The sequence below is a fragment of the Triturus cristatus genome, chromosome 6, assembly GCF_964204655.1.
Source record: "Triturus cristatus chromosome 6, aTriCri1.1, whole genome shotgun sequence".
Lineage (NCBI taxonomy): Eukaryota > Metazoa > Chordata > Amphibia > Caudata > Salamandridae > Triturus > Triturus cristatus.
In genome coordinates this window covers 30290297-30315762 of record NC_140589.1, presented here as the reverse complement: position 1 = coordinate 30315762, position 25466 = coordinate 30290297, and the positions used below count along the sequence as shown (strand labels likewise).

Below are 25466 nucleotides of genomic sequence, written 5' to 3'. Positions count from 1 at the left end.
CAGGAGGGGTGGGGGCCTATCACTCCCAGCAGTGCCCTGAGACAGGAGGGGTGTGTGCAGAGTCCTCCCAGCAGTGCCCTGAGACAGGAGGGGTGGGGGCCTATCACTCCCAGCAGTGCCCTGAGACAGGAGGGGTGGGGGCCTATCACTCCCAGCAGTGCCCTGAGACAGGAGGGGTGGGGGCCTATCACTCCCAGCAGTGCCCTGAGACAGGAGGGGTGGGGGCCTATCACTCCCAGCAGTGCCCTGAGACAGGAGGGGTGTGTGCAGAGTCCTCCCAGCAGTGCCCTGAGACAGGAGGGGTGGGGGCCTATCACTCCCAGCAGTGCCCTGAGACAGGAGGGGTGGGGGCCTATCACTCCCAGCAGTGCCCTGAGACAGGAGGGGTGTGTGCAGAGTCCTCCCAGCAGTGCCCTGAGACAGGAGGGGTGGGGGCCTATCACTCCCAGCAGTGCCCTGAGACAGGAGGGGTGGGTGTGATGCACAGTGTGAGCCTTGATCATTGATTGTGACATTGCCATCATTCCACCTGTGTACCCACTGTGGCACATACTGCTTTTTCCCTCACCAGGGGATGATGTCCCTATGACAAAGGTGCAATGCGTTGGCTGCATGACATGCCTTGTTGTAACCAGCTAATTTGTACCCATATGTCTCTCTGTGACATGTGGCTGGTGTATTGATGTGGTGTCACTTGTTCCTCCTCACAGGTAGGCGCCACTGCCAAGGAGCAGATATGGCTGACCGCCGTCAGTGCCGTGAGGGGTGTGGATGGTCGGAGGCGGAGCCTGCCCCAGGTGAGAAAACGCTGGCAGGATATCCGGTGCTGGACGCGGAGGATTGCACGGCTCCTGCTGGGGGACTCACCTGAGAGCCACAAGAACCGCGGCCGCCGCCGTCTGAGCCACCTCCACAGGCGTGTGCTGCCGGTGGTCTTTCCAGACCTGGAGAGGCGCTTACAGGCGATGCAGCAGCCGGAAGGGGGTAGGTACATGTGTGTTCGTTGTGTGTCACCGGCATTTGTAAGGGCACAGTAGCATGAATTCACTGGCAGGGTTTAAAGGTGCTGTGCAGATCCTGTTTGCCCCAGTATAGCGCTGTGCCCCTGCCACCCTTCCCCTCCTTGCAATGTGTTCCCTGGTCTGTGTGTAGTCACTCCTTCACAAGGTGATGTAGGCTGGCGCTTTGTCCACGAGAACAATGACTGTAGCATCATGTGTGGGGGTGGGGTGTAACAGGTTGTGGGACCTTGCCTGTGCACTGTCAAGTTCACTGCATGTGGGTTCCATGTCAGTTGGCACTGATGCTGACTCCAGACATGGGAGTTGGTCTCTCATGTGTCATGCCTTACAGCGCGCATGTCCTATGTGGTGGCCTGTGACATGATGTGCATGAGTGTGCGATACACATAGTGCAGGGATGGTGACGTGTGTTGCAGTCATTACCATTCAGTAGCATGTAGTTGCGTGCCCACTACTGTCCCCTGGGGCACCTTTTCCTCAGTGGTGTATGTGTCATCATACACGTGGACAATCTCAGTGTCTACAGCGTAGGTTGTGCTCTGTGCCATTGTCCCCTGTCACCATGTATATAGACGTGCTATTTTGTACAGGTGTCCACTGTGCAGCCTGACCTGATTGTCCTTCTACATACTCACAGTTGCCAGTGCCTGTGTGTCTTGTTATACTCATCTGAGGATGGGCACTGGTACCTCATTATTTGTACAGGCGCACCTTGGCTGTTTGGCGTACACTCTTGCTTTTTGCCTGCCCCTGTGTGTATCAGCCAGACTATGAGATGTTGGTGCCACCTGTGTCTCAACAATTTGCCTCGTGTAGGGTCTTGTTGGTGCGGGCAATGCCTATGTGTCAAATCCTGATTTCTACTTGCTTGGTCTGGGCAGTGTGTGATGTGTCTGGACACACACGCAATGTGCAGTGACCGAGTCATGTTGGGCATGTTTTCAGCATTACCTATGCAGCATGTGTCTCAAGTTCATGGATATGGTCCCTGGTCATCGGTATTTTCGCCAACGCTGTGTGGTGCAGATGCAGTGCAGGATTGTCCCCAGGGCCTGGGTGCTATGTCAGACTCCGTTTCCTGTGTTTAGCTATTGTCTCATGCTCTCCATGGTATTTCAGTGGCATGGTGGCTCAACCAACTGTGTGTTTCATGCCCTACATCGGTACCTTGTTTAGTAGATGTTAGGGATCTTCCTTTTCAGGCTATGCAGTGTTACCTATGTCGATTGTACTCATGTGACTGATGTGTACAGCTGTCTGATTAATTTCTGTCTCTCCACCCTGCCCACAGCATCGTCGGGGGACACAGAGGGAGACATGGACACAGGCAAGGCGGAGGGACCGAGCACCAGTGCCAGCCGTGACATCGGGGCTGGCACATCGAGTGGGACAGAGGTGGAGGATAGTGCGGCCGAGGACCTGTCGACTGGCACGTCAGAATACGAAGCTGACAGGTCCGAGGAGGATGTCTCCGAGTGGGCGGAGGCTGCACCAGCAGCTGACAGCGGAACAACACCTCGCACCGCCCCCTCAGTTTCCACCAGCCGCCTCCCACTTGCTCGTGTCCCTTCCCAGCGTGCCCGGTCACAGCATGTCTCCTTCCTGCCAGGCACCGCACCCCCTGCCCCTGTCTCCACTGCTGCCGCCAATGCAGAGTCTGTGGACATCCAGCGGCAACTGCAGGTTGGTCAGGCTGCGATCCTTAATGTCCTCCATGCCCACGGCAAAACCCTCACCAACATCGAGGCTTTCTTGGAGGGCATTCATTCATCGCAGGCTGACCAACGCAACTTGCTGAGGTCCATCGACTCCACACTGACTGCAGCAGTGGGTCTCCTGCAGCGCGACCTCCCCCCACCTACCCCTGCCCCATCCACACTTCCCACTCCCATGCCTGTCCCACGTACACCCAGACGTCGGCATGCACCCACATCAACGGACACGGGCACCACACCAGCAGGGAAGGTCCACCGCACTCCTCCTGACACGCACACACAGGGTGAGGTAGGCACACCCACTGGGTCGGGGGGCAAACGTGTGACACGCAGCCATAGTGGGAGTCCGCATTCCACCCAGTCCACTCCCTCCAAATCCCCTCCCCTCAGCTCTCCTGGCCACATCTCCCCCAAGGACTCCTTCATGGCCGCTCTGTCCCTGAGCCCCACAGTTACACCACCACGCAAGCGGTCAAGGAGGTCCCCGGTCAGGGTGGTTGAGTCTCCCCCCCTGTCTCCACCCTCCCCCGGTGGCGCTGCGACCCATCCCTCTGACCCCCCCCCCTCCTTGCGGCCTGAGGTCCCTTCGGGTGCAGGGGACTCCCTGGAGGACCTTGCAAAGGTGTGTAGTGCCATCCTGGCCTCCGCCTTTGGCACTGACCCACCCCCTGTGGTGGAGTCCTCCATCCCTGCACCCACAACGCCGCCCCTTTGCCCTGATGTCCCTGCGGTGCCTGTTGCTTCCCCCCCCCTGATGCCCTCACCAGTGTGGAAGACGATGCCATTTGACTGTGCAGGCAAGGTAGGGGACACGCATCCCACTGTGTCCCCCATCCAGCTGAGAATCATTGACTGCCCTATGGGCTTTGTGAAGATTGAACTGCCTGCGATCCACGGACATTGTGCTCATGCTGAATAAAGCTTAATTTTGTTTTCATTATCACACTACTGCTATGCTGGTATTGGTGTTGGTGGGGCTGCTACATGGTTTTTGGTGGTGTGTAAGGGTTTGGGTGTGTGGGATATGTAGTAGTGTACTGCTCATTGGTGGGACCCTGGGATCTGTGTGCCATCACAAGGTGTTGGCTAACTTTCTTTGTTCATGTAAGCAGTTACTGCATGGTGCACTTGTCCCAGGGTGTATTCCTTCCTCTGTGTACCCAGCTTTCTTCCCTGCAGGGTGTTCCCAATGTTTAGCGCAGAGCTGTGTCTACATGAGCTGTGTGTGTGACGGAGCCCTTCTACTTTGGCCATGCATGCAGGGCCATGTCTCCACCTGCAACAATCGTGGCATCCTTGATGATCACTGTACTTGTGTGTGGAGTCTGTTGACATGAGTTCATGGGGACATGTTCCCTTGTAGCCAGTATGCATGTGGATAATTCTGGCCTCACACACATGTGTTACACCCCTCCTGTCTCAGGGCACTGGTGGGAGGACTCCACACCCACCCCTCCTGTCTCAGGGCACTGCTGGGAGGACTCTGCACACACCCCTCCTGTCTCAGGGCACTGCTGGGAGTGATAGGCACCCACCCCTCCTGTCTCAGGGCACTGCTGGGAGTGATAGGCACCCACCCCTCCTGTCTCAGGGCACTGCTGGGAGGACTCTGCACACACCCCTCCTGTCTCAGGGCACTGCTGGGAGGACTCTGCACACACCCCTCCTGTCTCAGGGCACTGCTGGGAGTGATAGGCCCCCACCCCTCCTGTCTCAGGGCACTGCTGGGTGGACTCTGCACACACACCTCCGATTTCAGGATATGTACGCTTGGCACATACACGGTGGGGGTACGCTCAATGCATTCGAGGTGAGGGTACGAGTCTACTTACACTGGTGTGGTGGGGGTACGCTCCATGCATACGCGGGTGAGGGTACGGGTCGAACTTACACTGTTGGGCTGGGGGGTACGCTCCTTGCATTCGCGGGTGGGGGTACGGGTCGTACTTACACTGTTGGGCTGGGGGGTACGCTCCTTGCATTCGCGGGTGGGGGTACGGGTCGTACTTACACTGTTGCGCTGGGGGGTACGCTCCTTGCATTCGCGGGTGGGGGTACGGGTCGTACTTACACTGTTGCGCTGGGGGGTACGCTCCTTGCATTCGCGGGTGGGGGTACGGGTCGAACTTACACTGTTGTGGTGGGGGTACACTCCGTACGTCCGCGGGTGGGGGTACGGGTCGTACTAACACTGTTGGCATGGGGGTACGCTCCTTGCATACGCGGGTGGGGGTACGGGTCGTACTTACACTGTTGGGCTGGGGGGTACGCTCCTTGCATTCGCGGGTGGGGGTACGGGTCGAACTTACACTGTTGGGGTGGGGGTACGCTCCGTACGTCCGCGGGTGGGGGTACGGGTCGTACTAACACTGTTGGCATGGGGGGTATGCTCCTTGCATACGCGGGTGGGGGTACGGGTCGTACTTACACTGTTGGGCTGGGGGGTACGCTCCTTGCATACGCGGGTGAGGGTACGGGTCGTACTTACACTGTTGGGGTGGGGGTACGCTCCATGCATACGCGGGTGGGGGTACGGGTCGTACTTACACTGTTGGGGTGGGGGGTACGCTCCTTGCATACGCGGGTGAGGGTACGGGTCGTACTTACACTGTTGGGGTGTGGGGTACGCTCCTTGCATACGCGGGTGAGGGTACGGATCGTACTTACACTGTTGGGGTGGGGGTACGCTCCATGCATACGCGGGTGGGGGTACGGGTCGTACTTACACTGTTGGCATGGGGGGTACGCTCCATGCATATGCGGGTGGGGGTACGGGTCGTACTTACACTGTTGGGCTGGGGGGTACGCTCCTTGCATTCGCGGGTGGGGGTACGGGTCGTACTTGCACTGTTGGGCTGGGGGGTACGCTCCATGCATACGCGGGTGGGGGTACGGGTCGTACTTACGCTGTTGGGCTGGGGGGTACGCTCCTTGCATACGCGGGTGGGGGTACGGGTCGTACTTACACTGTTGGGCTGGGTGGTACGCTCCTTGCATTCGCGGGTGGGGGTACGGGTCGTACTTACACTGTTGGGCTGGGGGGTACGCTCCTTGCATTTGCGGGTGGGGGTACGGGTCGTACTTACACTGTTGGCATGGGGGGTAGGCTACATGCATACGCGGGTGGGGGTACGGGTCGTACTTACACTGTTGGGCTGGGGGGTACGCTCCTTGCATTCGCGGGTGGGGGTACGGGTCGTACTTACACTGTTGGCATGGGGGGTATGCTCCATGCATACGCGGGTGGGGGTACGGGTCGTACTTGCACTGTTGGGCTGGGGGGTACGCTCCTTGCATACGGGGTGGGGGTAGGGTCCGTACATATCCGTCCCCACGCTATGTGATGTTTGTGCGGCCCGTACCCAGGCCTTTGCCACGTGGGTGCGATCCGTCCCGCCATTGTTGGGGTGACGTGTGTGGGCGTGGTCCGACTCGTACCCACGCTCTTCAGGCGTGGGTACGGGACGTACCTGTCTGGTTGTGTTGCCGGTTCGCGTGGTGACGGACTTCCGTTGTGGCGGTCGCTGGCTTATCAGGACACGCCCCCACCCCCTCGTGGTGACCAGGGCATGGGAGTCAGGTATGTCCAGGCCATGTGTGGTGTGTGACTTATGTGGTTGTTTTGTGGCCTGCCCTGGTCGTGCCACCCCCACCCCACCCCACTTTCCCCCCTCCCTTAGTTATTCAGACCTTCTGCGGCGTCTGCGTCGTAACCTGTAGAGGAGGTGTACTGCTATGAGGGCAGGGATGACTCGTAGGTTCGGGTCCATGTCTGTCCGTCGCGTACTGGTACTCCTTGCTCGCGTCGTCCTGTCGCGTACGGGTCCTCCTTGATCGCGTCGTCCTGTCGCGTACGGGTCCTCCTTGGTGGCGTCGTCCTGTCGCGTACGGGTCCTCCTTGGTGGCGTCGTCCTGTGTGTCCGTCACGTACTGGTCCTCCTTGTTCGCGTCGTCGTCTGTCCGTCGCGTACTGGTGGTCCTTGTTCGCGTCGTCCTGATTTCCCGGCAGTTTTTGGCTGCTGCAAAATATTCACCGTGCGGGGTGACGTCGGTGCGAATCGTGATTCCTGGGTCGTGAATGGCTGGCTGCGAGCGTCCCGACGTCAGGTCGGCGCTTTCCCGGATCGCATTGGTAGGTGTTTTTTTGTTCGGTCGGGCTTTTTTACGATTCGTACGGTAATGGTGTACCCGTGCGAATCGTAATTCCTTGTTTGTGAAAATTGACGACCGGGTACGCGTCGGGCGGAGATTGTGCTCCGTCCGACGGTTCGTACCCGGTTTTTGCAGGATCGTGATCGGCACCAAAATGTGCTGGCTACAAGGAAAGTAAGTTTTTAAGAAGAAATTGAATAAAGAAAATACATTAAAAAAAAAACATGATGAGTCCTGGAATTGTTTGATCATATAACTTTATGATTTCTTGTTGAACTGATTGTAACTAAAAATATCACATTAAAATACTTGTTTTCTTTGGTGCGGAATCATATATGTTATTATTAAATTTTTATACTTGCTATAATTGTAGTCTGCAAAGAGAATCAGATCACCATTTCAAACATAGCGTTCTGAAACAGAAACCGTTTTTTAAAGCACCCAATGTACTTTAAAGGAACCTATTGTACAGACATAATTGCATGCAAAACATAACAGTTTGGAATATACAGTTTGTGATTAGCATGACTAGGCCTCACGTGCACAAGTCCTAAATGTTCATGTTTTTATTCTCTTTCAGGAAAATATTTAATTGTAGATGCAAATTATGGTCTGTATTTTCTGACCTTGTTAAATTACTGTTTCCCAGCATCCTAACTAACAAAAGAAGTAACAAAACAAGGGTATGTTAGTTGTTAGGAATGATGTAGAAGCTTTTTTTTGAGAAACCTTTTACTAATGTTCATTTCTCCACTTTAGCTAAATTGTGCAGACATTTAACCAATCATAATAAATGTGAAGTAGGTGATAGTGAGAGCGTTATACAAACTCATAACCTCATTGCTTGTTATGCAATGTAACATTTTAGTACAGTCCTTTTATGCAATGTGATGCAATGAATTTCTGTGTTTCTATTGTTTAAAACATTCTAAAAATGCATGTTACTTTATAAGCAATTCTTAACAGGACAGATCTGTTGTTTCACTTTCGTATTTTGCTACAATTTATGATTAAGTTAATTTCCTTAATTAACTAACTTTTAATTTCTGTAATGATTGCTTTGGTTCTTAAATAAATCTTTAAATGAGCTTGGAGTCTCAAGCCTATCTTTAATGATAATTGAACTATTGACTTGTAACTGAGAGCTCTCCCTCTAACACCCCTAAGATTAATTAAGTCCATCATCTTCTTATATTTTTGAAAATTGGCAACCACACGAATCAAGGCCGCAGGCCAAGCGGACCACACCCAGACTGCTCAGGGACTTCACTTGATCCTATAACGTTATTTTGGGTGATTGCCTGGTGACGATACAGTGGTTTACACTGGAAACTCTGTGAATAATTATAAAATACATTAAGCACTGAGGAAGTTCCTAGTGTGACTGAAATGAAACGTGTTGGCTAATTTTACTTTATGTGCAACAATTTTCAAAAATAAAAGAAGATGATGGACTAAAATTTGCCATATTAAATTAATTTCTGGTGCAACAAACATTTTGAAGTAAATCGTGTTCTCTGGTCTCCAGTGGTGCTAATCGGCGGCAAGTGCCGGAAGAAGATGCACAGGACATTAAATTGAACGTGACAGGGATTAAGGTGCAGAACCTGTAGTCAGCCGCTGTTAGCTTTGTGTTTATACATCAAGCATTTGTGACTTGAATTTGTTTTCATTTAATTTCAGAAAATGCTGCCCTCTTCCTGCATGGCTGCCTGGCATGACTGCCAAAGGGGAAGCTGCCCGACATGGGCAGTTTCTTCTTGGAGAATCTGCTACCAGCCTCTTTGAGAATTCAGTAACAGTTTGCGGTCAATCATTTTTTTTCAATTCGCAGATAGAATGGAATGCCCCTTTAAACCTCCTCCTATATGCGATTTGAAATGACTTGGTAAACCCAATTTGTGAGTTAAAAAGCGTTTAGTATATGATAAAGTTCCATTTTGCAGTTCCAATTTCTGTGATTTTGGAACTCAAAGAGTTTGAGACAACATGGCTCTGTACCTCTGACCATTAACTCTTCAAACATTATGCCTAGACTCTTTCTCTAGCAGATCAGCAAGATGTCAAAAACCCTCTGTCACAGGAAGAACCCCATAACAAATACTCCCATATTAACTGCCTGTCCACAGGAATCCCACATATCCCCCCACACTTTGGTATGAATGCTTAAAAATCCCTTGACTTCTCCTGGTTGTCCTTTTCAGTACTCCACTGATACACTGCTAAGCTAGAGATAAAACGTCAATACCAACTAACATGATCCTTATACCTTTTGCGGTCTAAATAGGCTTGGGTATAATCTCAGTTTTGGTTTCACACGGATTACCCCTAAAGAAGCGAGACTCCAGGAATTGGGGTCTGTAGCTCTTTGATGAGCTACAAAATGGATCAAGACATCCAACAGCAATTGGGGAGCTATTATGTCATGTCCAATAAAAAGGAAGTACTTTGGACACAACAAGAATTGACCATTAGGTAATAGTCCATGAATCTTATCTAGGTTAATGCTGTAACCAGTACATATGGGCTTTTCTTAGGTGATTCTGGGCCTCATGTATAGCTTGGTGATAACAAGGCATCCATCAAAAATCATCAGATGCCAGAACTCTCAACTGTAGGCTCCCCCATCTAATGTATAAGTGTGAGAACCACTGTGTTTCAAACCACAGAGCCTCAGCTAGCTCTGCTTTTAAGAGACACGTCCCTCCCTCTCTTCAGTTGGCAGGTTTTCATTAGTGCACTTGCCCTAATTATTGCAGCCCCACCGATGCTGCACCTGGACAATCTATGCACCCCGTGGTGGCCCTGCGAATGACAAATCATGGATGAGGGGAAACTCTGGAATTTCCATATTAATTTTCAGAAAACATCTTTCCTCATTTGGGAATTTGAGGTGGAGAGGGGTGAATAGAAAAGTTCCAACCAACCTGTTATGAAGCCATCACATAAATAAAACCTTTATATGCCCAGGGAACTGTGAATCAGGTTGGCTGGCTGCCAGGCAGGACATTTTCTACTTCCTTAGTCTTACGGTGGCAGACCCGCAGAAGTCTAAATGACCCCTCACCTATACCCCGACTCCCTGGTGTTGCACCTCCATGTTTTATTTACCACTCATTTGAGGCAGGGTCTATTTTTATCATATAGTACCCAAGGCCCGTTCTGCCCACACCTGAGGTATGAGACCCTTATCCTTGCCCGGCCAGCCTAATTTGTAGGCCGTGTTAAATTGAGCAGAGGGTCCGGTTTTACTATATAACAAATGCCCTGGGCCATCCTTGTCACTCAGCCAGTATGAACCCCTACGTAGGCCCTGCCAGCCTAATCTGTAGGCCTTTTGTTAAATTGACCGGAGTTCTGCACCCATTTTTCTGAACAGCAGGCTCTAGGCTTGTCTGACTAAAAATCACAGCCAGCCTCTCTCTGTGAGGCCTCCTTCTCCAAACTATAGAGCCCCCACCCTACCCGTGTGCGCAAAGTTCACTGGCGCAGAGTTCACTGGCTCTCTCTATCCTGTCGGAATAGAGCCCACCACATCCTGGGTACATCTGGCTATGTGAATAGAGAAGTTCCCACCACAAGGACGTCAGGCCAGGATGATGGATGTGGCAACCCAGCCGTATAAATATATATACATATTGTATTCCTTCTGCTTGCCCTATACAATTTACAACGAGCGCTTGGCATGAGAACATAACCTTTTGCCTAGTCTATGCTCCGCATTTAGTAGTATAGACACGACACTACTGATAAATGTGCGAACTGTGGTGTAATTGACGTAGGTAGGACTGGCGTGAGATGACGTTGCTGTGGGCACTTCTGTCTTAAAGGGTATAAAAGGACACCTCACAGACTTCTTGTCGGACTACCCCCCTCTGTTATAGATGGCAGACGGGTGTGGGTGCTCCCCAGGAGCTCTTGCTTTTTGTTTCTTTTCTACTATATAAATGCCATATTTGCTATGTTGTTTTAACTGTTGTTTTCTCCTTTTTGAATTCTAAATGCTTATATTGCAATATTAAGGCTGGTTTCTTTTAGGTGTAAACATGAGTATTCTCAGCATTTTAGATCAAATGTATTTTGCATTCAGAGAACATTGTCCTTGATTTAAATCATGTTTTTCATATTGCATTTATAGATGTGCCTTTGAGGTTTGTATTCAGCACACCCTATATTGCATTTTCTGAAGTGTCTTTCTTCAAACGATTTCAATGCCTTCTGCGTCCTATTGAAAATTTAGATAAAAGTGCCTTCGGTATGATTCTCTGTGAATGCGAGGTCACTGTATTTTGTATTCTGTATTTTAAATGCCTTTTTCTTGATGTTGCACCTTCTAAATAAATCTGTTAAACCTTTTGGCTTAGTTTCCATGGCTCATATATTTGTTTCCTTCATTTTTAGTATGAACGTTCCTGTGCACCCCGCCTCAAGTTAAGGTGCCCCTCTGCCCTTAAATCACTCCCTCGAACATTCAGTGAAGGTGTCCAGTGTCCCCTAAAACGCTTCCTTTAACACACTACATGTTCTCTGTACTCTCAATTACTTCATCACGATATATTTTACTTCTTGATAAGATAAATAAGTTTACCTCAACTTGAGTATCACCATTGGTTTTTGGAAAACTTGCTCATTAGGTTGTTTCTTCTATTTTACTGCTCTATAGGTTTATTTGTAAGTACTGCAACTCTGGATTTTAAAGGTACATTTCACTAATTGTAAGATGTTGAAACAAATGTTTTCTCTCAGGAAAAACAGACTGGAATGACAGTGTTTATGCCAATGAAGAAGCCTGTGATTAAGAGGGCCCAGACCAAAGAGTTGCGGCGACCGCTCTTGTTCATGAAGAAGTATATGCCCAGCTTGAATGGTACTTCAATGGCTCCATAGAGGAATTGGGTCAAGTACATGTCCAGCTCAAAGCCTGTGATGTTGAGGCTGATTCCATAGTAGGAGAATGCGACGCCAAACCTGCAAGCGAGAAGAAACAACAAAGAATATGCTTACACTAACCTGCTGGAACAATACAAAAATGGAAGGACATCTTTTTAAAATGAAGAACATATTCCATTACCACAACATTCCCGTACAGATGGAGATTTTCCTCAGCACAGGTGTTTTAAACAAGTTTATGTATGAATATTTTGCACCAGTGTTCTCATCTGCTGTGACATTACTGAGTACCTGAGAACAAAGAATAACAAGTTACAGACTCTGAGTTATTATTTCACAACAAATAACTTGTCCACAAATGCTTCCACTATTTTCTGTTCATTCATTATAACCCTGCAACATCCTCACTCTGCCTCTTACTTTAGGGGTGCATGTCACTGAAATCAAATACAGTCTTCAGTTTATAGTATTTCATTTGATTATTTGTCTAGTCATGAAACCCAGCCTCACTACATGCTGATGTGTTTCACTATTTCCTCAGAGATTCAGAAGAACTTCCTCATCACAGCTCAGGGGCGTAACACAGGCCCCCGCAGCCCCAGCTGTGTGGGGGGCCCGAGCTGCAGGGGGTCCCCACAGCACAATACTCTGGCCCAAGAGCTCGGATTAGATCTGGAGTGTGGGCCCCTCCGTGTACGTAGCAGGGGGGCCCCCCTCAACGTTCGTTACGCCACTGTCACAGCTGACAACATTTGTATTTATAGGCTTTAGTGATGTTTAAGATAATGATTTTAATTATTTAAAACTAGCTTCATATCTTTTAGTTATTTGCATCAATTTGAAATAAAATTGGTCAATTGCCCATAAGTTTAATTTAGAAACCCTCGCAAGTCCTTACTATATCCTCACATAAACTGACTATGTAATCCCATAAATAGGCAGAGCCACATTGCAACACTCCTTACCAGTGATGAACAGAACCCTTCATTTTGATAGCATTATGTTATAGATCATTATATGTGTTAGTTTAATTAATTTAGTTTTCTCATTGTTTTTGAACATTTTCCCTATTTCTGTGCCACAGTTATGTGACAAGTAGGTTTGGACTGGCATGTATGATTTACTAAAGCTTGCTTGCATTGTTTATGCGCATCTATATACAGACCATGCAATTTAGGTAAATAGCTTTAAAACACAAAAAAAGAGCACTTTTAACTTATGCACAAATGTAACATCAAAAAACTTTTGTAATACTCAAAATACTCTCAAACTATTAGTGCTCTTTACTGGATATCTATATTTCATATCTATGGCGTCACCTAGAGCAAGAGGTCAGGTGAGACTCTGACTTGGCACAGGCCGCAAAATACAAGCATATGGGACTAATGTCCAATACCTACTCTGTGCAGAGTCAAGAATATTTAGGGTCAATTTTCCCTGGATATTTTAAAAGTACATTTTTGAGGCTTAGATTGTTTTATTAGTGAGTTTGAAGGGAAATGGAACCCAGCTTTTAAAAGTGAAACTGCCTGTTGTCTCTGTGGGCGTACTCCGCCGCCACCCTCATCGCACTCAACACCGGCCGACTCCCAGATTGCCATCAAGCTACACCACGACGCACCCACGGACCTTTCAGCTGCCACGCCTGCAAATTCACCTGCATCCGGACCTGCCTCGCACCAGCAGCCGCCAAGTCGAACACCAGCAGCACCCACCTCAAGTGCATCCTGCTCAACACCCGCTCCGTCCACAGACACGCCATCGAACTCTGGAACCTCCTAGACGCCACAGCCCCTGACGTTGCCTTCCTCACAGAGACCTGGATGAACGCCTCTTCAGCTCCCGACATCGCCATCGCTATCCCGGAGGGCTACAAGATCGTCCGGAGGGACCGCAACGCCAACCAGATGGGAGGAGGCATCGCCCTCATCCACAGGAACACCATCCGCATCACGACCAGCACAGACGACACCCTGACCACCGCCGAACACCTGCATTTCCAGATCCACACCGACCCGAACACCACCCTCAGAGGCACCCTGATCTACCGACCCCCGGGACCACGCACACAATTCAGCGAGGACATCGCCGACTTCGTCAGCCCGCATGCCCTCCCCTCCGCCGACTACATCCTCCTGGGGGACCTCAACTTCCACCTGGAGAACAACAACGACCGCAACACCAGCACCCTGCTCGACAACCTCGCCAATCTTGGACTCAAGCAGCTGGTGTCCACCCCCACCCACCTCGCCGGACACACACTCGACGCAGTCTTCTCGTCCTGCACAGACATCGACTTCAGCCACGCCACAGAGCTACAATGGACGGACCACAGCTGCGTCCACTTCACCTTCAAGAGAACGACGACCCACCACCACCAGCAACAGGCCGCCCGCAGAAGCTGGAACAAGATCACAGCAGACCAGCTCGCCACCTCCCTGAGCCAGCACCCTCCTGCCAGCTCAGCGAACCCCAGCCAGGCCGCCGACAACCTCACGAAGTGGATCAGCAACTGCGCGGACGAACTCGCCCCGCTGAGGACCCCGCCCAGCAGACCCGGCAGCAAGAAAGCCCCGTGGTTCACCGACGAACTCAAGAGCTCCAAGAAGAACTGCCGAGCCCTCGAGAAAGTCTGGAGAAGGGATCCTACACCGGACAACAGGACCACCTTCAAGCTGGCCACCCGGAAGCACCACCAGCTGATCCGCGCCACCAAGAAAACTGCTTTCAAGGACCGGCTGGACAACAACGCACACAACTACAAGGAACTCTTCAACATCGTGAAAGAGCTATCCAACCCCAGCGCAGGAAACAACGACATCACCCCATCGCAAGACCTCTGCAACTCCCTCGCTTCATACTTCCACAACAAGATCGCGGACATACACAACAGCTTCAACAACCAACCAACGCACACCAAGCCCGAACAACCACCCCTCACCACCACCCTCCACGCCTGGACCCCGATCAGCACCGAAGACACCATCCGCACGATGAACTCCATCCACTCCGGATCACCGACCGACCCCTGCCCTCACCACGTCTTCAACAAGGCTGACGCTGTCATCGCACCCCACCTGCGAGACATCATCAACACATCCTTCGACACCGCCACCTTCCCTGAGAGCTGGAAGCACGCCGAACTCAGCGCTCTACTCAAGAAACCCACAGCGGACCCCACCGAACTCAAGAACTACCGCCCCATCTCGCTCCTCCCGTTCCCAGCCAAAGTCATCGAGAAGACCGTCAACAAGCAGATGGCCGCCTTCCTCGAGACGAATGGATCCCTCGACCCCTCACAGTCCGGCTTCCGAGCCAATCACAGCACCGAGACCGCCCTCATCGCCGCCACCGATGACATTCGAGCCCTGATGGACAACGGAGAAACAGCGGCCCTCATCCTCCTAGACCTCTCCGCAGCATTCGACACTGTCTGCCACCGCACCCTAGTACAGCGCCTCAGCAACGTCGGAATCCAGGACAAGGCGCTGGAATGGATCATCTCCTTCCTCGACGGAAGAACACAGAGAGTCCGTCTACCACCGTACAAGTCAGAGGCCACCGAAGTCATCTGCGGCGTCCCTCAAGGATCCTCACTGAGCCCCACCCTCTTCAACGTCTACATGAGCCCCCTCGCGGCCATCGCACGCCAACACAACCTCAACATAATCTCCTACGCCGACGACACCCAGCTGATCCTCTCCCTGACCAACGACCCCGCCGCCGCCAGAGCCAACCTGCACGAAGGGATGAAAGAGGTAGCCAAGTGGATGACGACCAGCCGCCTGAAACTGAACTCGGACAAGACGGAGGTCCTCATCCTGGGCTCCTCACCCTCCGCCTGGGACGACTCCTGGTGGCCTCCCGCCCTGAGCACCGCACCCAAACCGACAGACCATGCACGCAACCTGGGCTTCATCCTGGACTCCTCCCTCTCCATGACCAGGCAAGTCAACAACGTCTCCTCGGCGTGCTTCAACATCCTACGCATGCTACGGAAGATCTTCTGGTGGATCCCCACCGAGACCAGGAAGACCGTCACCCAGGCCCTCGTCACCAGCCGACTGGACTACGGCAACACCCTCTACGCCGGTACCACCGCCAAGCTCCAGAAGAGACTCCAGCGGATCCAGAACGCCTCAGCCAGACTCATCCTCGACATCCCACGAACCAGCCACATCTCCGGACATCTGAGAGACCTGCACTGGCTCCCCGTCAACAAAAGAATCACCTTCCGCCTCCTCACCCACGCACACAAAGCCCTACACGACCAAGGCCCGAGCTACCTCAACAGCCGAATCAACTTCTACGCTCCCAAACGCCACCTCCGATCAGCCAACCACGCCCTCGCCGCCGTCCCCCGCATCCGAAGAGCGACTACAGGAGGAAGGTCCTTCTCCTACCTGGCCGCCAAGACCTGGAACTCCCTCCCGACCGACCTGCGCCTGACCCAAGACCACCTCTCCTTCAGGAAAAAGCTGAAGACCTGGCTGTTCGAGCAGTAGCGGCACCCCCCCACCCCCAGCGCCTTGAGACCCTACGGGTATGTAGTGCGCTCTATAAATGTCATTGATTGATTGATTGATTGATTGATTGATTGGGCTTGCAAATGAATCCCTTCTGCACAGCATACATATTTGTCCTATATAGTTACATTTAAGGAAAAAATATTTATGCTCCACGTTTAATAAAGAAATTATAAGATCAACTGTGGAAGCTGTCAGGTATTGTTTTAGAGTCAGGGAAGACAGTGCAGCAATAATGTTGATAACATTTTTAAATTAGGCCTACAAAGCCTCAACAATACGATTTTATATCCTAAACTGATGTAATTTAAGAAAAAGTATTTATGCCCCATGCTGAACAAGGAAAAAACAAGACCTATTGTGGAAGTCATCAGGCACTGTGATAGAATCAAGGAAGATATGGCAATACCAATGCTGGAAACATTTGATTTTTTTTTCTCTTTTTTTTATAGATCAGATTTATGTTGCTTTATTTATATGGTTGCATTACCTATTTATATATCCTGAATTGTCTCTAGATATATTAAATTTGTTTGCACAAAACCCGATTAACTTGTATGCTCTTTTCCACATTTTATACAAATTTGCCCGCCATTGGAGCTGGTAAGAAAAGTCAGTAGGTCAAACAAGATTGAAGGAAGAGGTTGAAAGTGTTCTGGTCAACAGTGTTGTTTTTGATTGGGACTTAAAAGGTCCACTCTTGCAATTATGTAAATGTTTACATTATGCCGATTATGCATGTATTAAGATTCATGTAAACTGCTCTTAAATTAGGAGTACAAATATATATCTTAGGATGTTAGTGTATTTTAGAAAGTGTATTTAGAAACAACATCTTTTTTAAGGAAATATTTAGATTAAATGCACTAATCATTAACAATGTGATTTGAATATTGCACTCCTACTTGGAATTCTATCCCATGAGCCTACGTGCACAGAAACTGATCTCTCGTATGTCATAATTTTTTATTTTATAATTTTTTAAGTTTCTTCTGTTATTTTCAGACAATTATACTATATGTGATGTTTCGTACCATTTGTTGTCTTCTTCGATTAATACAATAAACTTTATATGAAGAAAAATCTCGTAATATGACCCTTAATCAGTAATTTGTTAAGGCCCCGGCTATGGGCCAGATGGGGCACATGTGGCGCCTCTGCAAGTATCAATGCTTGGGGTGCCTGGATGTTTGCAAAATGCCTTCCATTGCGGCTTGTGCTGAGGTCTTTTTCCGGACTGCAGTAGAAGCCGCAATGATAAAAGGCATTTTTCCAACCCCCTGCACAGCGGTTGCATTTTAATTAGGTGGATGGAACTGTCAACTACATGTCAAGCGGTTGTATAAACTGCCATCAATCCGCCATAGTAATAAGCCACCCACGTAATAATATTTATTAAAAGTGATGTATGGAATTGATAAAATCAATTACTTTATGTGTTAATATAGAATTCATGTTACATTAAATTATACATTTACAGAAGGGTGTTAAAATACTTTGTAATTAAAAAAAAACATTTTTTGTTAATTTTTTTAACTCAAATAATATTAATGTAAATATTTAACTATTTTAAATGAGGTCTTACTTTCCATTCCTCTCACCATTTTTTTCTATACAAGTGGTGTACCAGTAGTGTGACATGGGTGGTACTGGCCTTAATTCAGCTCTGAACTAGTGTCATTTGCTACTGTTTAGGGTCCTTTTTAAGTGTACTAACTTAAGGAGTGCAGTTTGTGACTAAGAACAGGCTTGCACTCTGTGTCAGTTGTTCAGCAGTGGTGTTCGCAAAGCCAATCCACACGACTTGTAAAATGGCAGTTGGACTGCTGAGCTCATGGCGGTTGGACCACCACCGCCGTTACCGTGGTCCACGGCCTGCTAAACTCATAATCAGGGCCTTAGTGTTTCAGATGTAATTGTAATGGCCATTGTTCTAGGGTGTGTAACCGAAAGAAAATTTGATATAGAGAAAGTGTGACTTTTGCACAAGATGAAGAAAGTACATGTGAAGATGGTGTAAGTACATCAGATGAAGATATTGAAGTACTAATGTTATGTGATATATTGAAAGAATCATAAAATTAAATGGTACAAGTACAAGAAGCATGTGAATGTAGGGTAAATATGCCAGAGCGTAAACAATATTGCCCTCCTAAACATATGGTAACACTGAATGGTGTCATAATCATATACGTTAATTGATTAAGAAATGTGGTGAAAAGTGGGTGGAAAGAAATTGTTGGGGTAAAATGTGGAGTTGGCTTAGTATGGAGGAAGTAAATGACCCATAATAGGATGGTTCCAAATGAGGTGTTTCAAACGACGAGAGATTTCATGTTGGATATATCTGGTACAAAAATGTTTAATTGGTTCGAGGAAACAAAGAGCATGCCATTCGGCCTAGTGTCTGCTTCTGTAATGTTTTGAAAAGTGATGCACAATTTGTTAAGTGAAGTTGAGAAAGTAAGAGTTTTCCAAGAGGACATGATGAGTTATTAGGAAAGGTGTCTTGTATATTGGAAAAAGTGTCAATTTGTGTGCTTATGTGTGGAATATCTTTTTAGATATTCCATATCTCATAATGGAATAAAACCTAAGTATATGTTGATGGAAGCTATAGAAAAGGTGAAATGTCCAGTCGATGAGGATCAATTGAGATCTTTTTTGGGTTTATAGTATACTCCGCTAAATTTGTCAAGGTTTTCGCAGATTTAGCACAGTTACTTCGCGTACTTATGAAGAAACATCCATATTACATGGGTCAAGTGTGTGCCAGCAAGCATTTAAATACATTTAGGTAAAAGTATTGTAAACTGTCCAATTGATAAGATCACACCATAGCCTCCACAAATGCAAGCATGCAGTCATTAGGTGAAGCGTTAAAGCAAGTGTGCAATGGAAAGAAAAAGAGAGTTGTGGAATTTGTCTCATTTGTCTCAGGGACACTAAAACATGACAGAAGTGAGTTATTCAATGATCGAAAAGAAGCTTTTGCTTGCTGGATGGGGGTGTAGCATTTTCAACATTTTGTGTCAAGATTGCCTATTCAAGAAGGAGATAACAAAGAAGAGGAAGAATGGATGGTGCCAGATGTAATAGACATGAAGGTCAAAGATATTTCTGAAAAAGAATGGAGGGATTGGGTAGCAAAAGATGTGGAAATACAGATGATCATAAAAATGTGACTAAGAAGTAGTCAAAATTAAAGGATTGTGTGAATGGTTTGACGTAGTATAAAAAGGAATGGTCAGAATTATCATGTCAAGATGCAATTGTAAAAAAAAGAGAAAAGTTGTTTGTACCAACTAAGATTAAGAGAAAGATGGATGAGCAGCAGCTGCCTGAAGCTGAACTCAGGGAAGACAGAAGTCCTCATCCTCAGACCCTCCTCCTCTACATGGTACAACACATGGTGGCCCAATGCCCTCTGCAGCCCTCCCACCCCCACAGACCATGCCAGAAACCTCAGCATCGTACTCAACTCATCCCTCTCCATGACCCAATAGGTCAATGCCATCACCTTCAGGCACTTCAACACCCTCTGCATCCTCAGAAATACCTTCAAATGGATCCCCCATGAATCAAGGAAGACAGTCAGCCATGCACTCATAACCAGCAGAGCTGCTCCCCTTCCCCCTAGCACCTTGAGACCCTCACGGGTGAGTAGTGCGCATAATACTCCCTGATGGATTGACTGATTGATTAAAAGTTTTTTTGGCATTTTTAATGAGGGTCTTGGAGGAATGTCAGAATGAAGGAAAAAATGAGAGAGGATTTTTGGTGGCTGAGGGTAGACTGAGAGGTTGAAAGATCTGTAAGGAACTGTGTGAGTTGTGCTTGTAGTTATAAAATGCATGCGGTAAAAGAAGCACCTGTGGTGCCCATGTCTTTTCTGTACAAACCATGGCAAAAAGCTGCAATGGATATTTGTGGACCATTTGAATTTGACGATTGTGGGAATAAATTTGCCTGAGTGATGGTAGATTTACGCTAAGTGGCCCAAGGTAAGTTTGGTGATTGAAGTACAATCTTGTACAGTAATGTACTTCTGTGAAGAGGTATGGAGAAGAGAAGGTTACCCAGAGAACATGTTGACAGATAATGGTCCCCAGTTTATATCAGATGAATTTGAAGTGTACTTGATGCCTTTTGGGGTTAGGCCTGTGAGTTTGGCAGTGGGACACCCACGTGAGAATGGCCTAGTTGAAAGGTTTATTCGGGTCTTTAGTGAAAATATACAATTGTTTTTTGCAAAATGGGTTGGCTTTGAAGGAAGAAATAAGGAAACTATTGTGGAGTTGTCATACTACTCCACATTCCACTACCGTGGAAGTACCTTTGTGTTGTTAAAAGGAAGGAAAAGGAGTACCAAAGCTGTACCAGGATGGATGTGAAGGACAGGAAGAAAAGTAATAAATTAGAAGATTTGTAAGTGATTTAACATAAATTCAACCTCCAGAAAAATGTTAAGTACAAAATAAATAGCCAAATGCTTAGGTTAAATGGTAAGAAAAGTCTGAAACACATAACAGGAAAGGCCCAATATATGGTTTGGTAGGAAATCATACTCTTGAGATACCGTGAGGTGGCATCATAGAGCTGACATAAACTAATCAACATAGCAGGAATAGTTTCACATACAACAGGTTACTTTAGGAACCACCTAAATAATTAATAAACAATGATCTCAGTTTATTAATTAGGGAAATTCCAGTGCCTGGTTGAACAATAAGCAGTTTAAAATTAAAGACAATGCAGGCAGAATCATCCTTGATTATTGCAACAGAAAGAGAACATCTCTTGCAGACTTCCTCTGAGGCACATAGATGAAACATAGATTTAGGGAAGAGGTGCGACTCAGCGGCCAGGGCACCTGACTCTGGACCACGGGGTTCATGGCTCGATTCCCGGCGCCGGCGGCAGGTCCGCCCAGCACCATGTGACTCTGGGCAATAGCTCGCTTAATCTTCCTGACGTCACCCAACGCCTTGACACCCTTGAGTAATTATGCACTTTACAAATACTGGATTTCATTTCAAACAGTACAAATAATAAATCCATGAAACGAGCCTATTTCAACTATTTTATGAAAAGGTAAAACAGCGAGGAAAACATAAAGAAGGATGCACGTAGAAAATGTATTCGTGCAACTTTTTAAAGCCACATTTGTTCAGCTGTCAGTGCAAACAGACAGAGAACAAGAAAATGTAGTTTTGTGGATTAATTATGCCAACTTAAACACACATAAATAAACATTATTTTCTAAGAAATAGCAACTCCCTTAGGCCATTCATTGCTAAAACATCTTATTGAATTTGTTTGCTTTGAAATGCACAGTCATCTCCTTTTGTTTTGTATTCATATCTGGGCCATATTTATCTAAAGGTGACCTAATAATCCACATTTGTAAAGCAAATGACCCGTAAGGGTCTCTAGGCACTGTTGGAAAGATTAAGCAAGATATTGCCCAGAGTCACATGGTGCTGGGCTAATCTGCCACTGGCGTTAGGGATCGAACTGTGATCCCCAGATTCCAGAGTCAGTCACCCTGGCCGTGGCACCACACCTCTTCCACATAGTGCAGCAAGTCACCTTGCTGTGCTGAGTTACAGGGAAAGGGCAGGAATGCAGCACATTTACCACAATAGGGCACATTCCTGCCTTTTTCCAGCGCAGGTGCACAAAAGGCCGCCTAATGCGAATGCAGGCCCCCTTGCACCATGGCGCAAGGGTGCCTGCGTTGCATGCAGGACTGTTTTTTTGCCAGAAGGGGCACCTTCCTGCTAAAAAAAATCACCTGAGGCAGAATTATGCAGATTATGTTTTGCAGAAATGTCCCAGAATTGCAGCACATTTAATAGGGAGCAGACTCCATGCTTGTATGCTTTCTCACCTTATACTTAGACTTCCTCTCTTTCTTATTGTGAGGACTTTGTGCTAGTTTGTTATTTGAGTTAGCCTCTACCAGTAGATTTATACCGAAGAAGAATTTGTAGAGTATTTTAAAATAGATTTGGCAGAATGTGATATATAAATTCTGAATATTGTACCATTGAGAATGAATCTCAGAGTATTAATTGACATGATTACAGAATGGGAACTCATGAAAAAACATAAAAATTACTGGCCTTGAGAGTTTGAGAAATCATAAAAGAAGAAATTTTGAAAGGGCAAGAGTGTGAGTAATAATGAATGCAAAGTGATGTTTGAAAAAGTGTTTCTGTGAGAAAAGTAACAGGAGGAGCGTATGTGCATACACCTTGGTCAAGAAGTAAATTGTGGACATCAAAAATAATTTCCCAAAGCTCAGAAAGGAGCCAGAAAATTGGTGCACATCAGTCGAAAGGATTGTTGCTTTTTCAAAGGTGCTTTAGGAAGATCTAAATGTGTTGTTTTCAACTGTGGTGCCTAAGGATTTGTAGAATTAGTGTAAAACAATGGTTCAGTGCCCAGAAGGAAGAGTTGGTCTCAGTAATAAGCCTTCTCCAACTGTCTAGGGGTGGGTGAAGGATTTCGCTCCTCCAGCGGAGTTCGCAGAGTTCTGCACTGTGTTTGCAGCATGAAGTTCGGGCTAAACTATGCCAACTGCCACATGGTAGAGTTTTTCTTGCCCACGGTTCACTACCATTAGATTGGCGAGCAAGAGTTTGTATCACCCAATGTCTTTTTGAGTGCTAGAATGCCTCCTGGCATGATTTGAAAATGCAGGAAGTCACGGCAGGTTGTTACAGTTCACATTGATAAAGTTGCTGCTCGAATAGAAAATCTATTCAGGTGGCACAAAGAGGCAGTGCCCTCTGGTGTGCTGCGTGGTGTCATTGACATTGATTTTACAGCGTGGAACAAGCTCCTGATGCTAAAAATTAGTGTGAGATTTGCAATGTACTGAATTTCATCCACTTGCTGAACTCCGCAGAGTTTTTAGGTAACTCCATGGAGTTCTGCAAAATGAAATTCCATGAGATCTGCCCACCCCTACAACTGTCATGGAGAAGTACAAATGGGCATTTTTGTTTAAAGGGAACGGTTCCCTAGAAATACGTCAATTGGTTGAAAGTCATGAGAGCAACACAAAATCTAGATGGGTCAGTGCATGCATATTATGAGAGATTGTTGACATTTTACAGGCAGCACAGTGGAGTTGATGACCCAGCAAAAGAAGACGTGTCAGGATTTGTTTCTGCTTCGTGTGCTTATACAGCAGAGTGTTATGTACTTCTAACTAAAATTTGTTAGGCAAGAACCTTGCCTATGCAAAGTATTGTAATGATTACTGTTATGCCAAAAATAAATCAACCTGGGAGAAGTTGATTTTAGCTCAGATGAGCTTCTGTCAAAAAGGTAGTAAAGAAACTTTCCAATCAACGAGTGCTATTGTTAGCTTAGAAGATGTTGGTGAACATGTTAATGGTGTGGAATTTGTGCGGGTAGAAATGGTGGTCCTTACATTAGATGTAGAGGATTTATTAATGGAAGTAATATCAATAGAAATGCACAAATGAGTCATGGTCTGTGCCACATTTGTGGTGAGAATGACCACTAGAAATAAAAATGCAGACTTCCTCCATTTTGATGTCAAGATGAGTCACTAATTGTTCCTCAAATGCAGCAGGATATGACTCAGAAGGCACAGTATGGATGATGCAGTCAGTGGTCCCAGCCCTTCCAGTCTCTGTGCTGAACATGGAGAATGCAAGGAAGTTCAAAAGGGATATGTCTTCAGCCCCTGTCATACAATAGCTTCTGCAGAATTATTTGCCACATTTTAAATTTCAGCAGTGGTAGTCAGTAGTTGATGATGATGATGATAACTGAAGTTTCTAAATGAAATATTTTAGCACAATGATGGTGTCTGAGAAAAATAAACAACTGCATTCTTAATGCAGCTTTAGATGTAGACCAGGAAGGGGTTGTTGTTGAAGGGGTAGTAAATGGCCAGCCAATATAATTTTTTTATTGATATTGATGCTACCCAATTCACTATTCGACTTTGAAAAGAAGTCTAAATTGTTTAGGCTAAGACATTTCAAATAAAGACGTGACTAATACATTGTCAGCAAATGTCCCAATTAAAGTTGATTCGAGTGTTAAAAACAAAGGGGTAATAATAAGTGAAAAAAGTCCAGTGAACGTATTAGGTTGATATATATAGTCCAGGTAAACTGTGTGGTTTACTGTAGACCAGATTGTTCTGCTATTAAAATAAAATATTTTAGTAGATTTTAAATTAAAATCACAACATACGAAGACAAATTATTCCCAGTTCTCACAAAATAGTTCCTACTCCCATATTTAAGACAAACTGAGAAAAAGGAGGGTTAAGGATTTTGCAGGAAAACAAATTGGGTTGATGAAAAAGTGCAGAGCCAGTACAGATCATTATAAAACTGAATGCAGGGTAACCCCACACTCAGGAGATTGTGCCTGTCATTGATAACATGATCCAGCTGAACATTCTGAAACAAATCCTATTTAGTTTATGTAATTCATCTATAATGGGTTTGAATATGCCCAGTGGCAAATAAAGACTAGTAAAGGGCTTGCAAAAAAAAATGATATAGTAATTACATGTTGTCCTGTGGTAGCGAATCAAGCAGTGATTATGTTCCAAAGTCAAGCTAGTACGGAGCGGTTCACAGAAACAGATTTGTTTCAAGCATTTCACTCTATTTCTCCCCATGAAAATGGTCAGTATAATTTTTGCTTTCAGATCCCAAAATATAGTCCTCATTTGGTTTCAAACCCCGCAATGTACACAGAAAGTCTCTCAATCTATTCCCAAATAATTGCTTTGGAAAGTTTACATTTTCTTTGGGACTCAGTACTGATACAATGCATTGATGATCTGATAATTGCAGCTAAAACAAAAGAGGACTGAAAGTTTTAACACAATCGGACTTCTAAATCATTTAGCTGAAAAAGGAATAAAGTTTCCCCGATTAAAATGCTGTGGTTTGAAAAAAGTCAATTATTTTGGGAAGGCAAATTAAGAAAGGAGTGAGGAAGGTGTTTAAAGAATGAATTTCTGAGATTCTGAGAATGAACCCACCACTACACAGAGAGAAGTGCAAATGTGTTTAGAAATGGTTGGCTAATGTTGTTAGTAGAATCCAAACTTTTCCTTGATTGCGAAGCCCTAACAGAGTCTGAGGCACAATGAT

The 25466-nt window shown here is 46.8% G+C and overlaps 1 protein-coding gene across 1 annotated transcript in view; it reads right to left on the bottom strand.

Moving 5' to 3' along the window:
• LOC146813685 (solute carrier family 22 member 7-like) overlaps positions 1–25466 on the bottom strand; it is a 172534-nt gene that overhangs the window by 70459 nt on the left and 76609 nt on the right. The window contains exons 5-6 of the mRNA XM_085609487.1: positions 11961–12070; positions 11643–11857 (exon numbers count right to left, since the gene is read on the bottom strand). Coding sequence (XP_085465613.1) covers positions 11643–11857; positions 11961–12070 — 325 coding nt within the window. The remainder of the gene's footprint in view (positions 1–11642; positions 11858–11960; positions 12071–25466) is intronic.